The sequence below is a fragment of the Chinchilla lanigera genome, unplaced genomic scaffold (genome assembly GCF_000276665.1).
Source record: "Chinchilla lanigera isolate Chin_1 unplaced genomic scaffold, ChiLan1.0 scaffold00022, whole genome shotgun sequence".
NCBI classification, from domain to species: Eukaryota; Metazoa; Chordata; class Mammalia; order Rodentia; family Chinchillidae; genus Chinchilla; species Chinchilla lanigera.
The window spans coordinates 9,327,241-9,344,378 of record NW_004955423.1 but is presented as its reverse complement, the minus strand read 5'-3'; the positions used below and the strand labels follow the sequence as shown (position 1 = coordinate 9,344,378).

The following is a 17,138-nucleotide window of genomic DNA, read 5'->3' as shown; positions in this document are numbered from 1 at the left end:
ATGTCAATTTAACTTATTTGTCAAAGACTTTCAATATTTATTTGAATAATTCTCCTTGTTAATGTTTTACATAAATCATAAGGTTTACCTGCTTTTACTTTTAATGTGGTTATTATAGTTTTTTAGAGGAAAAAAATTAGATATAAAATAGTGGCTATTTTTAATATTTCAAGTCTATTACCTATTATGATACAGTATTATATTTTATACTTACTTTATATTGTTAATAATCTTAAACTTTAAGAGCCAGTATGATTGTAAAATCTACTTACAGCTGGGCATGGTGGCACACACCTGTAATCCCAGCACTCAGGAGGCTCAGGCAGGAGGCTTGAGTTTCAAGGCCAGCCTGGGCTACATAGTGAGTTCTTGGCCAGCCTGAACTACCCAGTGAGACCCTGTCTCAAAAAGCAAAAAAAAAACAAAAAAAAAAAAACAAGAAAAAGAAATACTTATAAAGTGAAAATGGTTTTAATAAATACTGATATATTTCCATGAAAACAGAAAGTTAATCTGTTCATTGTACCTTGATTAAAAACAACTGCATGCACTCTGAGATTAGTATCTAAGAATTTAAATTTTTATCAATGTATTTTATAAATATAAAACAATTTAGAAGTATAAGGTGATTATTTTAGAAAGAAAAAGTAACTCAATAGATACAATTACATATTAACCAGGTATGGTGGTCTATGCCTGTAATGCTAGCACCTTAGGAGGCTGAGGCAAGAAGATCACAAGTTTGAGCCCAAACTTAGCAATATAACAAAATCTTATCTCAAAATAAAAATAAAAAAGAGGCTGCAGATGTACTCCAGTATCATGAAAAAGTATATATACATACATATATATGCATACACACAGTATATTTTGTTTGTATAAAACTATACACATGCATACATAATATGTGGATCGCTAATATTACTTTGACATAAACAATAGCATAAATAGGAAATACAATATTCTCATAACATGGTTGAAATTATTAAAATGGGGGACAGTGTGCAAGAAAGACAGAATTTATGTAAATCTAGAGCCCAAGAATTCAAAATTTTAATCTATATACTTACAGGAGCTAATACATGTAAGTGCAGCAAAATGTTCTTAATTGTTTGGACAAGGAGAACAGAGATTTCTTTATATTTATAAAGGTTTTTTGCATAAAATTAATCTTGTAGAAAGAAGAACTAATTGAGAAAATGTCTTTAGATAATTAAAAGTAAAATGAGATATAAAAAAGAAAATTTTAACCATGAAAACTTTCCAATTAATTATAAATGTTAATAAACAAAGTAATATTAATAGAAAGTACAAATGACAGTGAATAGAATCAAGTTCAACACCAATTTATTCCTATTATTAAAAAGTTTGCAGATAAATCTCATATAATATTAATTGGAAAATATTAGGTGGCCCTAATTTACTAATTCAGAATGTTACTAAGTCATCTCCTTATATTTTGTGAGTACATTTAATCCTTTGTATTCCTTTTGTTTTCTCACTAACTGCCTGAAGGTTTAAGTGTCTATACGTTAAGTACCTCAGAGAACACACGTGTACTATAATGGAGTCTGGAAGCAGAAAAACTATTCTCATCAATTTGTGAGCCTAAAGAAGAGACATTAAATTCCAGGCTTCAAATTTAAGATTTATTGGAAAAAATACAAACCAAATTATCTCTCAAAGGCTAGGTTTCAAAACAATCTCTTCTAAGCAAACAATTTCCACTCACGTTACATGCATTTTTTAATCATTGATTTATAAAGGTATATTTTAATATCAGAGGGGGAAATTTAGCATAATAAAATTTTGAAAGCAATTTTCTCCTAATTGTTGTGTTCACATATTTTACAGAACATTTAATATAGTGTGCTGACTTGTTTCTTGCCTGTATGGACCTGGATATTTTTGATAAAATATCTTTTCAAATTCACTCAAAGCACTTCTTTTTTTATCTTTTCTTTAATATACTAAAAATATAGCAACATGACAAAAATTTATTTTTTATGTCGATACTGTACTATATTTATACAGATCAATTTTTTATATCTTAATAGTTTGACAAAAGATCTTTGTCTGTGTCACAACTTTGGCTTTAAGACTTCCCACATTTCTTCAGTTTGTTGTTTGGCTATAGCATCTCCAGAGTAGTCAAGACAGTTTGCATTCCACATACCAATGCCCCGTAAGCCATAGTTTTGTATATATGCTGCCTTTAAAGAAATGCTCTGAGGGTTATCATACCACACTTGATGAAAATGGCCAGCAGGATCCTATAAAAATAAATTAAAATGGAAATTTGAAGTACAGTAAGAGAGGGAAAAATGTTTTAATTCCAATGACCTAAAAAAGGATACATGAAAGAAAAATTTTATAACACAATACTTTTCTGCTCTACCATTCTATAATTTTATACTTTCTAAATATTGTTCATGGTACTTCTAACAATAAGTATTACACAAAGGAGCTTCCTAATGTTCTCTATTTAATTTCTTTCTCATGTCCCAAGATTCTTTCCCGGATCTATTGCAATCATTCTCAACCAAGATACTCATCTGAATCATTCTTGAGCTTTGAAAAATACAGATTCCTAGACCCCATACCACATAAACCCTACTGAATCAAAACCCTCCAGGGCTTGTGCTAGAACATACCTATGTTGTTTGTTCTGTGTTAGTTCCATTTGGTACCTCTGATATGCAGTCAAAGTTAAGAAGAAATCACTGCTCTGGTTTGCTAAAATCAGCTTACATATTTTTCTTGTTTGTTACAGTTTCTGGAAGTGTGCCTAGCTAGGAGCTGAACAGATGATTTTATTTACACTAAATCAGCCAAATTAAAAGGTAATGACAACAGAGGAGGAAAGTACCTACTTTTCTAGGTGTTGCAGAAATGATTCCAAGAGGCCGTTAGAGTTGACTGCATGGGTAATTAACACATACCTGAATAAGAACTATAAACAAGGTTCTCTTATACATACTTTCTACCCTGCATATATCTGTCAGTAAGCACTCCAGCTACTGGTTAAAGGATAAAGGAAAGAGTAGATCTAGGCAAAAGAGCAAAGGAAATACAAAAAAACTAGGTAAAAATAGAAAGACCTGTGACTAATATAATTTACTGATTTTTATATACATCTGGGAAACTTCTTAAAGGCAATCCTGAATGAAAGCCATGTATGTTTCTTTATGATAGCACTCCCAGAGTTAAAACAATAGTTATTGGTAAATGCATAAACTGTGGCACATTTATGTATAGGAGATTATTACATACCACTGTATCTCATCCTATATCTGTATCCTATTCACATGTTAAAAAGTAGACAAACCTACGAATTTACTAACTATTGTGATCTCACTGTTAAAACTCAATTTATAGCATTTGTACATAAATACAAATGAATTTCTAAGAGTGTGGAGCAAACCCCACTCCATCTGCTATCATTCTAGCTGGTACTTTGAGCTTTTGTGATATTGTTAGGAAATTTTCAAGTATATCTAAATAGTGAAAGATCAATGGGTGAATACTGATTTAGGCATGGTTAAAGCATACCTAGTACCTTCTGAAATATTTAGTCCAAAGTGAAGCTACTATTGGTGAAACAGCATATAAAGGTAAAAGAGTCTCATCAAACACAATAGAAACTGCAATTTTGGTTACACAGGAATTTTACAATGACTAAAACAGAGGAACAAAACAGTTTTATCTACATTGTTTTCTAAAGTGCCATTAAATGTCCTTCAAGGCTCACCAAAATGTTTCCTCATTCTGTGAGCATAAAAAATGTGGGTAGAAGGAATAAGTTCTGGTGTTCCCCAAAAGAGAGACATAATGACAATAGTTTATAATAATGTATCACATATTTTAAGAAGATACAGAAAAGATGAGCTAATGGGCTCCAAACAGGAGAGAAATACTACTTACCCTGATCTGATCAGTGCATATTATTCATGTCTTGGAACAACACATTGAAACCCATTAATATATACAATTAATACATTTAATAAAAATATGTATCTTAAAAAGTGATTTTTTAAGGAAATAAAATTTGCATGCTTAACTCTTAAGAAACAGCATGTTCCTCATGTTAGAATGACTAAATTGATGGCTATCTGAAGTCATGAGTAGGGGAAAATAAGCGATGTTGGTCAAAGGACGTAGCATTTCATTAGGAGGAATAAATTCAAGAGAGATCTAGCATACCATTACAACTAAAGAGCAATGTATTTTATATTTGAAAATGGCTGAGAGTAGATTTTAAGTGTTGTCACCATAAAAAATAATTATGTAAAGTAATACATATGCTAGATACCTTGAGTTAGCCATTTACAATATATGAATATATCAAAACATTTGTACAACATAAATATACACAATTTTCGTTACCATTTAAAAATTTTTTTCATCTTCTCATCAGTGAAAAAATAAGATTATTAAAAACAGTACATCCTAATATACATCATTATTTCATATTAAATACTTCTAAATTATATGTAGTTGGCTACCATAACCTTTAACAAACTATATTCATGAAATACTGTTCTTTATCTGTTTCTATGAGTGCTATTAAACAGGTTCTTTGTTAAACAACTAAATGGTTTTCTATATTGCAGTACTTCTCAAACCCCTTAAAGTAATGTTGTATATTAGAAGTCTCCAAGAGGGACATACATTATATAGTGTTTACTAAATATACTTGGCTGTGGCACATGTGTGTATATTTGTACACATGGGTATATACATGCATGTGTATAATTTAATGGTTCTAGAATATTCTGTAATGCTATTTAGTTTCAATTCTAAGGTTTAGAAAGCTCACACTAAAGCTTACTATACAATTGATATATAGGCATATAACCATATATTAGTTATAGTTTTTACATAGTAGTATGTTTGTGGTCATTTTTTATGAATGAGTATTAGATCACTAGTCAAGAACATAAATCTTCCTCAAATTAATTTTATCATTTCAGGACACCTTTTAAAGTTACGTGATTTACAGCAAACATAAAGATTATTTATACTTAGATTTTTGAAGTGCGAAGTTTTAATTATGCTAAAGTTAAATTATGAAAAATATAATTTGTTTTTTATTAAAAACAAACACAATTCTTGTTTATTAAACACTACCAATCAGAATTCCTAATTGCTTACTGTATTTCCTCAGGTTTCCTTCTATAATATTTTTCTGTCTCTTATATTTTTAACATTTTTGTTTCAATTATGAAATAATTTTGAAATGATAGTTTTTCATTGTAAAATCAGTGATGATTTATCTGCTGTCAACCTCATTCCTCCCTAAGAGACTCATCAGAATCTTCAGGCTATTTTGAAATGGAGCCCTTTAGAGCTAATAGCCTACTTTGGCCCAAAGCCCTTTCAAAGCAAATCATCATGACCTAATTGTTCATTATTGAGGAAGTCCTGTTTGTGATGTGTTATGTTTTTATAGCATCATCTAAAATGCAGTGGGGCAAGCAGAGTATTGCACTTGAATTAGCATTATCTGAGTTGCTCCTCAGGGAGCTAAATTCCTGATTATATAGATTCAAAGTCAGGTTTACTTGCGTAAACAGCAGTCTGTGTGTTCTACCTTAAAAGAACACTGATAGAAACTCTTAACCGCAAATATCTAATTACAAAAATATAAACTTAAGAAAACCAGCAGAATAAATGTTCATAGGTTTTGTGGAAATTCTTACTTTATAATTATAATAAGGAGCCTGCTGAGCTTTATTCCACTGGCTTCCAGAAACAGAACTATTTATTTGCTTCATGATTGTTTTATAGGGCACTTGTCGTCCCGCAGCATCACTACAAGGAGCCCCCCGGAAAGGGACTTTCGCAATGGTACAGACATGATCCTAGAAATGCAAAAACGTTCATGTTACAGATTACCAAGCACATCATAAGAGACAAATTTTAAAAAAACCCAAAAACTATTCATTAGAAATAAAATGTACGCTATAAATAGGTAACCTGATTATGCAAAGGAAAAGACAAATAAATTTCATTATCAAATAAAAATGTATAGGGCTGTGGATGTGGCTCAGTGGTAGAGCTCTTGCCTTGCCTGCAGAAGGCCTCAGGTTTGATGCCCAGCACCACAAAAGAAAAGAGAAAAGAAAATGTGTAACATTCAAAAACTTCCACTGTACTAAATAAAAATAAATAAAAATTTTGGTCTCAAGCTATATCTCAGAAATTCTAAATAAAGTTTATATAATACCAATGAAATAAAAGAAAATATAAAAATACACAATAGGAGAGAAAATTATGTGACAAATGACCTATTCTTACCTCAGAAAGGTTCAGGCAGGGATAATCATAACCATACCAAGGAATACCCATTACAAGTTTCTTAGGGCTAATGCCCATCTTGATGTAGTCACTATATCCTAGTCAAGTGAGGACATAAAAACATATTTTTTCTCTTCATATATCTGTAAATGTGTCCATATAAGCTATGCAACTTACTCAGAATCTAAGTTTGTAAAAACAGGTGCACTTACATAACATACTTATTTTCTATTGTATAGTATTATAAAAGTCATCCCTTAAGAATTATAAACCCATATCTTGCTTTCTAAACCACTTTTTTCATGAAGAAATTGAAATTATATATATAAACAAAATTCACAAAAGTCTAATTCTAGGAAAAATGACACATTTCAGGAATGCATGTTAATTTTATTAACTGCTAAGACATGATATATTTAATATCTAGATTCTAACGTTTCAAAAAGTTCTATAAATCTTAAACATTCTGGCAGCTATGCAATCAGACGTTCTCATAGAAAGCACATGGAGCTCCATGTTTTATAAATTACCTATTAATATCCTAATGGTATCTATGGGTAAGAGATAGCCTCTCCTATTCCATACTAGGTAATCTGTACTTAAAGGAAACAGATAAAAATGAACAAATTCTGGTACTATCAATTCTTTTTTTGCTCGTTCCTCAAACATGTTTTTCTACCAAAGGAGATACTCCTAAATATATTGAGCTAAATAAGTTTATTGGTTTTCAGAGTCTTTAATACTATTCTCACTGTTAAAATAAAAAAAATGGGGATAATATGCTTCATTTCCCCAAAATATTTGGTGATAAACCTTTTATTAAGAGTATCACCTCTTCATGAAACACTTTGGGAACTCAAATTTGAATAATTTTATAACTTTCATAGAGTATTATTTTTCAAGTTTAAATAGAATATGTTTTATGACCAGATTATTTTATCCAAACCATTGGGACATCATAAAATGAGGCCAGATTCTAATATTTTACCTCTGAATGAAAAAATTTTTTATTTATAAATCAGTTAATTGAGGGGACTGGGGATTTAGCTCAGCGGCAAAGCGCCTGCCTGGCAAGCGCAAGGTCGTGACTTCGGTTCCCGGTACCGGAGAAAAAACAAAACAAAAAAATCAGTTAATTGAATCAATACCAAATGTCCCAGGAATTTCAGTTGAGTCCAAAAGATTAGCAGCCAATCTTTTATTCGATTGATAGGATCCAAACTTGAATGCAAAGACCACATCATATGATGACAAACCAGAAGTATTCTTTATTCTAATAGGAATACAATTTTTAATATAAGAACTAATGATGAATAAGATAGAGCCAATCTTGCTAATCATGTATGGTAGGTATCCACATTATAATTATCTTTGCTACTAAAGTATTTAACATTATTTTAATAAAAATATCTCATTGAATTCTAGGTAAATTTTTTTTTCATATGGTTTCATGACAACAGTGTTGTACTTGAAGTTAAAATATCTGTTTGAGTCCCATTATATAATATTGACAGTTGCACAAACCTGAGCGCTTAATTCCTTTCATCTGTTATGTAGAAGAGGATTAATTACCTAGCCCATATATTTGTTAGAAGAATTAAATGAAAACTTCAAACTTTTTGTAAACATTAACTCTCTAAATTAAGGGATTTTTTTAGATGTTTAAAGTAAGTATACAAATGGAAAGGTATAAAAATAATGTAGAAATATTAAAGATATCTTGATGTTTGAGATCCTGAAATTAATATTACTAACAAATGATCCCTTTGTGAATTCTTACCAGATAATGTCTGATTATAGGGAGCATTGGCTGCTGCAATACACTCTGACCAAAGCTGACTTTGTTCATCATAAGACATCACAAAGAGAAAGTCACAAGCATCTGCAATTCCAGTATAATTATAGCATCTTCCGTCTATGTTCTTTGGAGACCAAGCTACATCAAAGGTCACCTGTGGGAAAACATATATAATTTCACATAACATGATCAAATATGCATATTACATCACATGGGTTTTCTATATATTCTTTTGCCTTATACTACCCAAGAAAAAAATATTGCTTATAGTATATGAATGTAGAGATTAACACATACAGAACTAGAACAGTTCTAAGAAATTTTTTTTTTTTTTACTACACTAGAGTGGCCTAGGCATTTATTTAGACACTGTATATACAAAAGAAGAGGTTCAAACCTAAATGCCTTCAGAGGTTGGGCTGGTAGCTCAGCTGACTGAAAGACATAGGTATAATGACAACAAAGTGTGGTGAGGCTCCTGAACAACTGGAAAGTAAATGCGCACTAAAAGAATTCAAATACAACAGATACTAAAGATCTGTGCAAGCTATACAAGCTAAATAAGTCTCCTGTTGTCATAGCCTGACTGGGTTGTAAGTGTAAGCCTCTGATTCACAATTATACTACATGGTAGGTTTGGCCCAATAGTACAGTTAGAAAACTGGTGTGTTATGGACCACAGGTATAGATTAATCAATTTAAAATGTTGAATAAATCATTTAAATGACCTATTTTATGGAAGTATTAAAATAAAACAAGTATTATCTTTCATTTTGAATGATGAACTAGAATTCAACACAAATGAGCCTCTTTAAAATACTTTTACTGCCTTAAATAAATATTAACAAGCCTTATTTTAATGTGTAGAAATGTTCTAAAAATATCATTAAAGGGTTTTTTCCTTAATTAGGCACTTTCCTATCATAGTTAATCTTATATTTTTGCAGCAGTACTATTAGTATATTAACAAGAAATCAAAAGACTTGGGTTCTAGTTTTGGCTCCATTGTAACTTGGTCTACATCTCTGCTGTCACTTAAGGCATTTGAATCTGTTTTCCAATCTATGAAAAGAAGAGTATAGAAAGAATTCTTCAAGAGCATTTCCAAGTCTTTAATTGTATGACCATAATTTTGTAAACTTAAATCAACTTTTCCCCAAATCTCATTTCCTGCTCCAGAATTTCTATTTGGTCATTTTTTTCTAGCTACTAATTTAAAAAGTTGGCCCATTTTCTGACTTTTTCCTTCCTTCCCTTATCTAATCTCACAGTTTCCTTTGAGTGTCTTCTCACAGTTGTTTTCCCCCTTCTTTTCTATTAATTAATTCAACAAATAGTTGCTGAGTGGTAGAACTATGCCATCATCCCAATTCAAACTATAAATCTCTAGTTAATAGGATGTTGGGTAAGTACTTAGTAGTCTTCCTTCCTCCTCTGGTTTTATATACTGCTATAGAATAATCTCCTGAAACAGCCATATTTGCAAGTATACACATGTAACCCATTACATACAGAACAAAATGCATATTCCCCAGTGTTATATCCTGGATCTTCCTCAATCTCAACTGGCTTTCCAACTGTACCTCCTACTTACTCACCTTATATAAATCTGACATAATAGCCCAAATTATTCTACTCACCCTTCATACATAAATGTGGCTACTCCTTTAGCTTTTGGGTTTTTTGTTATTTGTTTGTTTTTTTTTTTTTTTTTTTTTGGTGTGATCCTAGAGATTGAATCCACACATATCACCCTAGACTATATCCCCAACCCTTTTTTGTTTTTATTTTTTATTTTGAGACAGGGTCTTGCTAAATTGCTAGGTCCCCCTAACTAGGCTGAAACTTGCAATCTTCCTGCCTTAGCCTTGCAGAATGCTGGGACTATAAGCATGTACCAGCACACCTGGCTGAAAATAGAGATGGTATTCCTATATAAGACTTTTGCTCAATTTCATTCATCCTGCCCTTTTCACTATAGCTTAATGAGGGCCAGCAAATAAATTGTTTCCCACAAACTAAATCTAACCTATTAGTAATAGCTACCAAGGGAATGAAGGAGAATTTCCTGAAACCAAAACTTGTGAGGAGGAAAGGGGTATGGTGGCCAGCATGCCAGGTATTTGCTATTCTTTTCTACATTGTACTCATCTGAAAAGTTGCATTCTGTATGGACAAACCTTCCCTACTTGCATAAAACTATACAGATGTGAGTCCTCTCATCATTATTTTACCAATGATTATCATATTCACGATGGTCAACTGTAATAGAATCACCTAGAGCACTTGGTAAAACTGCAGTGCCCTAGCTCTATCCCAGACCTACTGAATCAGTTTTGAGAAATTTTAAACAAATACTCCCAGGTGATTCTGAGACAGGTTTAGGAACCACTTGTTATATTTATAATCATTATCTTGGAATGAATATTATTTTCGTCAATCTTAGATATATTTAGAAAAAACATTTTTTAAAATTGTGCCTGTACTTAGCACATACATACTCTTCTTGACATTATTTTTTAAATAACATCATAAAAACATTTACATTGTATTAGATATTATAAGTAATCTAGACTATACAGGAAGTCATGCATAATTTGCCATTTTTTGTACACGACTTGAACATCTACAGATTTTGGCATCCATGTAGGGTCTTGGAACCAGTCTCCCATGGAATATCAAGGGAAAGTTTAGTCTCTGTGTGTGTGTGTGTGTGTGTGTGTGTGTGTGTGTGTGTCCTATTAAACCATATTTAAAATTCTTTAAAGGCAGCCCTCTTTCATATACTCAGCAAATAATTTTTAAACACCATATTAGACATTAAGGATCTGGTCCTCCCTTTCAAAAAACTCACTAACTTGGTAGTTCTTAATTATAATCATCTATGAATTTTTTTAAAACTATAAATTTTAGGTTCATCAAACACCTTCTTAATAATAATGTGGGAGTGAGTCCTCAGCATTTGTGTGTATGCACATGTACATTTCTGTTCTTCTTGAGACCCCCTTGTCATCTTAATATGTGTCCAGATGTAAGACTAGTGGTCTGGAACCACACGACCCTTTGTTACCTACACACTGCCTGGCAAGATGCCTTGTACTGTAATCAGGCTCATTATGGCAATGGGAAAGCGCACTGTCTGTTGTACGTCATAGCTCTAACAAGTTCTACAGTATCAGTCCTTTGAGCTTTATTGGGCCTTGAGCATCCCTCCTGGATGCTTCCTGCCTTCACTGCCTAATACCGTATCCCTGCTGCAAGGCAAGTCACTGGAGTAATCTCAGTGTTGTATTATGATGTGAATAGAGAACAAATTTTGGACCTTAAAATTCCTTAAGTAATAACAATAAAATTTATACAAAATGTTTAGGAAATATGTCCTGAAATTCTTTCATATTGCATTACTACAAAACTAAGATCACATACCTTCACCAAACCATTTTGGTGGAGAAAATAGAATTTCCAAAAAAAAGTAGATGTTTTTACCTGCGATCCCTCAATCTCATGATGGAAGGACTCTGTGGTTTCTTTGACCAAAGCTGTTAACGCATCATATTCAGGTGATGAACAATTAACTTCCTGCTCTATGTCAATATTAATTCCATCCATATATTGTGTTTTGACCAAGTGAAGTTTCTGTGCTATCCAAGATGCTCTGAAACTAGGATCAATGATGTCTTTTAGGGGCACATCTCCTATGGAAGAAATATACATCTTTTGAACTTACAAGTTTTTTGTATAGTTAAATGCCATTTATTTTACAAAGCCACTTTCAAAGAGATCAAAATGTCTTTAAAACCTCTCATTATTTTGGAATACTAAACCCCTAGTCCCCAAATACAGAATTCATATACCAAAGTAAAAGCCATTTCCCACTAATCTCTAAAATTACCAACATAGTTAAATAAGATCATTCTCAAATTAAAGGCAGAAATTGTGGACTAACTAAAGGTCAGCATGCTAATTAGGCAGTCACATTTTGCTCGAAACCATAAAACGGTTTATTTAACCTTTCAAAAAATATCTTGATTTGTGAAATGCATTTAATGAAAATTAAAACAAGATTTTAAAAAAAGATAAACATGAAGGAATTTTTTAAAGTAAGGACTATAGCAAATGATACAGGTAAATTTACAAATTAAATGCATGCAATTGGTAAAAAAAAAAAAAAAAAAAATACCTTTTAGCACTACTCTGGCTCCTTTTGAATGAGCATAGCACATGAGCTCTGAGTCATATTTTCCAAAAGCTGCCACAGTTGTAATCTGTGACCAGTCATAAGATTTCCAAGTTTTCTGCCCCACATCAAATACAAAGACCTGCAGAACAATCAGCATAGTCATCATTATGTAAACGAAGAATATCATGCTGACCATCCAGACCACCATATACACGGCTCTGACACTACAAGGGGGAAAGACACGGGGGTCCCAAATGTAACTGGTGGCAAGGGTAATTGACCAGGCCAGGAAACTGAGGGGGGATGGGCCAGGAAGAGATAGTGGGAAAGTGCCAGCACCTGGAGGCAGAGAGAACATGGTGGCTGTGTAATTGAATATTCGGTGTGGATGGCTGATGCCTAGAATTTAGAGAGCATAGAGAAGACCCTGGGAGGGGTAAGTAGTGGTTAAATCCTCAGGAGCCTTGTAAGACCTGCTGAGAAGACAGTACTACATCCTGAAGGAAGGGAGAAAATAAGAACTTTTTTTAAAGAAAGTGTGCATCTTAAAAAAATTCCTTCCGCTGAAGTGGGAAATGGATTAAAGAGGGGCCTGAAGTGGAAGAATAGGGAAGCTGTTGGAGGAGTCCAGGCAAGAGATGATGGCAACCTCAACTAAAATGAAGCACTGCAGTTAAGTGACGTGAGTGAACAGATCTGGGAGATTCTAGGGAGGCAGAATTTATAGGACTTTGTGACTAACTGGATGAGGAAGGCAAGAGAACGAAGTTTGGTAACAGTTTCTGCCTGCTGTAGATGGAACTCTAGATACTCCACTAGGTACTATGAATGTTTTTCAGTGGTGCTGACTTCTTAGTATTCAAGTCAAACTCTAAGGCAGCTGATGTTAAAGTCCCTCCAGTATTTTTTTTTTCTCACAGAAGTCTCACTGATCAGGTTTCTTTTATGCTAAGGTACTAATTAATTGACTCAAAATATTTATTGAATTTCAGTAAAGCATAGGGAGGATTCAAGGTTCTTTTCTTTTTCCTTCCTTCTCTCTTCCTTCTTTCCTTCTTCCCTCCCTCACTCCCTCCTTCCCTTTTTTTTCCCTTTTTCTTTGTGCTAGGATTGAACTCAGGGAACACCAAGCTGCATCCTCAATCTTTTTGTATGTTTTTGGGCGGGGTATTGTTGTTTTGGGGCAGGGTGTTGTTGAGGCAGAGTATTGCAAAGTCAGCCAGGATGGTCTGGAACCTGTGCTCCTCATAGTAGCTGTGATTATAGGCATTACTGCCACATCCAGCTAGGGAGGGTATTTTGCTAGGCACTGTGGACATAGAGGTTAACAAGAGACCAAGTCCATTTGAGAGTTATTAATTGCAATAGTAGTAAAGGTTGAAAGGAAATGCAAGGTGCCATGGGGACCTGTTTGGAAGATGGGGCAGGAAAATTTCCCTGAGGACTGACCATAAGAGATGATGAAATCTATATAATAACAATGGAGGAGGGTACTAATGGGCAAAACAACCTTCTCAGAGGAGGGAACAAAAAACTCAAAGGTCCCTACACCTCGGGAAAATTCTGATTCTGGATTTGAAAGTAGCTACAGCACAGAAATCCTGAAAGTGTGGTGAATCACATAAAAGGAATTAAGGTGGGTGTTAGCAACATGAAGAAGTACTTTGTACACCACTGAGGATTTTGAATTTTATCCTTGAACAGTGGAAATCCACTGGCATTTAAATCCTTAGGCTACTTTGAGGACACTGGATGGGGAGGAGCAGTAGGTGCACTAAAAACTCAAACATTTCTTAACTTTTTCAGTCACCTCCCTTTTTGTTTTACTTTTTAAACTTCAACTTCCCAGTGAAATAATAAAAATGTGCCATGGCACATGACTGTAATTCCAGCATTCTGGGAAGCTAAGGCAGAAGGATCAAAAATTTAAGCCCAGCTTGGGCAACTGAGCCATTTATCCAGACCCTGTCTCAAAAATAAATAAATAAATAATAAAAATTGCAGATTATGAACTGAATGACCCATGAATCTTGGGACTCACATTTTTCTCAAACTCTTGATTTTAATTCCAGTAATTAAAGCTAAACTTGATTTTTTAAAAAGTTAATGAGCCCTTGTGAGATCTTAATATGCATTAGGCCTTGGGCACAATCTCCATGATTTAAAAAATACTCGAAGGGGCTGGGGATTTAGCTCAGCGGCAAAGTGCCTGCCTGGCAAGCGCAAGGTCGTGAGTTGGGTTCCCGGTACCGGAGAAAAACCAAAAAAAAAAAAAAAAAAACCAAAAAAATAAAAATAAAAAATACTCGAAAAAATACAGAAAAAGCTAATAAAGGACTTATTTACTGTGACCATAGGAAAATAAGCATAATTTCCTGCACTGTATTTTTCAAAATGCCCACAAACACTACCTAATCTACCAAGTATTGGGTGCTACAATAAATTTTTCAGATAGTTAAATAAAACATATATTTGAGAGACTATTAGGCTGAAACCACTCCAATGTCTTGGATTACCACTTAACCAAAGTGCAGCCCAGTGTAAACAGACAAGAAATGAATCAGAAACCACCAACTAACTAGCAGGGACTTTCCTCTGGGTCTTAACCAAATGAGGCAAACACCTAACCACAGCCAATCAACTTCTTTGCTTCCGTGTTCAGTCTATACAAGCCTACACTCAGCTTTTGGAGCTCTATGAGTTGTTTATGATATGCATCTTGTCGATTATCACGAATTGTTCTTTCCTCAGATAAACTTTTCTAGTTCTCAAGTTTTTAAAAAGCAGATTTCCACACTGGGCAGTCACCAGAACTTTCACTACTTATTTTTCTCCCAAGCAATGTATATATACTTACAAGCACTGCCTCCAAGTGAATCTACTACATTAAGAACGAGGAATTGGTCCTGTTTCTACAAAAGAATTGTTCTATGGACTAAACCTGACCTCCCAGGCCGGGCGTGTGGGTGCACACTGTAATCCCAGCACTCAGAAGGCTGAGACAAAAGGACTACCATGAGTTCGAGGCCAGCCTGGGCTACAAAATGAGTTCAAGGCCAGCCTGAACAGCATACTGAAACCCTGTCTCAAAAGACCAAAAAAAAAAAAAAAAAAAAAACATAAGCTCCCTGATTTTGTCCAATTCCATGTGAGCACCACATAGCTAAAACACTTGGATCTGTGTGGTACTAAACTGATTTTATTCCTGACCTACTCCGAGTTCAACTGGATAATGTTGCAGCCACCCTGCCCACCCTGCCCATGCTGTCCTTGCAGGAATGTGGGGTCACAGATGCCCAGTCCATGCCACCCAGCCTGCATTGAGCCGCTGCTCCCTGCTCAAGAGCTTCTGCTATCAAACTTCAGTTAGGTGGCTTTACTATAGCTTCAAAAGGGGTGTTTTGGTTCAGTTGCCAGAAGCCTTATAAACAGTTTGGGTAGAAGGTCAATTTCCTGAAAGACCTATTTTTACCGCCCTTGAGGTTCTGAGGCGCCCTGAAGGAAAGAGCTAAATACAGTTTTAAAAAGCTAAGGAAAACACTGTCTCTTCCGCACGAAGCCCTCATTCTCTTGGAAATGACTTATCCCACCTTCTTTGGGTTTTACACCCAGACTGCTCCCGGAGCGGGGACAGGGTAGGGGAAACCCGGGGCTGGCTTCACAGAGAGACGTGGGTTTGAACCTCGCCCGCAGAGCCGGGCACTTGAGCCCGGGAGGCGTGGGAGGAGTTGCTCAACCCCTCCGCGTCGGTATTGCCCCATCTACAAGCTGAAGGAAATCTGTAAACAGGAAGGCCCTCAGCAAGTGGTCACGGCTGGGGCTGGCATCCCACCACCTCTTTAGGGCTCCGTTCCACTCCAGATTCTCTCCCAGCCTTGGGACCAGACCCACAGTGGCAAGGGAGAGGCTCTGACCTCAAAGTCCGGGCGGTGTCGGATCGGGAGGCAGAGCGCAGGTTCCCGGCAAGGACAGTCAGCCCAGACTGGAAGGCACAGCGCCAGCAAGGCCAGCAGCCGCAGCGGCCGCAGGGCGACCCTCGGGGCGGGGCGCGGAGCGCATAATGCGAGGGGAGGCGCAGCCATCAGGGCAGGCTGGCTGCAGGGCACCCGGAGCGCTCCTCCGGACGGCCCGGGACACAGGCTGGGCTGGGCGCCTGGTGGGCGGAGCCTTGCTCAGGGCGGGGCCTTGCTTGCAGGGTGCGGGGCGGTCGGCCCAGCCTGCGTGGACTGCGCACTTAGGAGGTCTGTGGCCTTTGACGCCCAATAAATGCCATCTCGACCGCTTTTTGCCCCAACTATTCCCACTCTCTTTGGCTCTGCGTCATGGCTCTTTGTATACTCCTTGTGGAGCCTGAAGTTAGAGGAAGCCCCCAAAATGGAAAAGTGGGGAGTCTTTGGAATGAAAGGCTGAGCTGCCAGGTTGCAGGGGCCAGAACGCCTTCGACCACAGGGATGTCTGTTCTGAGTTAAAATGGTGGCATGACGACAAGCATCCAATATCGTTTCCTGTGTTGCTGAACCTCCAGGGAAATCTTAAATCTCCAAGGACATGGAGATGACGGAAACAAAATGTTGGAAGTCGGAAAGCAGAAATATGAGAGGTGAATAGAAAGGGAACGTAGTGTTGCTAGAACTTATGTCCGGCTTCATGTTGCTGGGCAGCTGTCTCTCCCCTATCCAACCTGAAATTGGGAAGCTGAATTATCTGAGTATTTGACTTTATCCAGTACCTAAATGGGGAACAAGTCCAAGTTTGTGCCTACTGTAAACTGAACTCCCCACCCACATTCCTCACTATGTTAATCAAAATTTGATTAACCCAAGAGCTCCACCAAAGAGACTGCCACCGGGCTTTTGTCTA

The 17,138-nt window shown here is 35.7% G+C and overlaps 2 protein-coding genes across 2 annotated transcripts in view; one reads left to right on the top strand and one right to left on the bottom strand.

Moving 5' to 3' along the window:
* Positions 1-8,171, top strand: part of Spata1 (spermatogenesis associated 1) — a gene marked incomplete at its 5' end in the record, with an annotated part of 48,520 nt that extends 40,349 nt beyond the window's left edge. Inside the window, 2 exon segments of the mRNA XM_005385158.2 lie at positions 2,774-2,843; positions 8,084-8,171. Coding sequence (XP_005385215.1) covers positions 2,774-2,796 — 23 coding nt within the window. The 3' untranslated portion in view covers positions 2,797-2,843; positions 8,084-8,171.
* Ctbs (chitobiase, di-N-acetyl-) lies at positions 456-16,434 on the bottom strand. The gene is made up of 7 exons (XM_005385159.2): positions 16,193-16,434; positions 12,279-12,417; positions 11,585-11,793; positions 8,081-8,252; positions 6,301-6,398; positions 5,703-5,864; positions 456-2,273 (listed from the first exon to the last, which is right to left on the bottom strand). The coding sequence occupies exons 1-7, from the start codon at positions 16,358-16,360 to the stop codon at positions 2,082-2,084; spliced, it is 1,140 nt and encodes a 379-aa protein (XP_005385216.2). The 5' UTR covers positions 16,361-16,434; the 3' UTR covers positions 456-2,081.
* Between the last annotated feature and the right edge of the window lie 704 nt (positions 16,435-17,138).

What these genes read in the sequence shown, in the direction of transcription:
- Ctbs (XM_005385159.2), bottom strand. Translation starts at nt 16,360, where the DNA reads ATGGCTGCGCCTCCCCTCGCATTATGCGCTCCGCGCCCCGCCCCGAGG. An exon ending in AGCCAGAGTAGTGCTAAAAG is followed by an intron (nt 11,794 to 12,278) that starts GTATTTTTTTTT and finishes TTTCTTCCATAG; the next exon opens with GAGATGTGCCCCTAAAAGAC. An exon ending in CTCCTTATTATAATTATAAA is followed by an intron (nt 2,274 to 5,702) that starts GTAAGAATTTCC and finishes TTATTTTTATAG; the next exon opens with GATCCTGCTGGCCATTTTCA.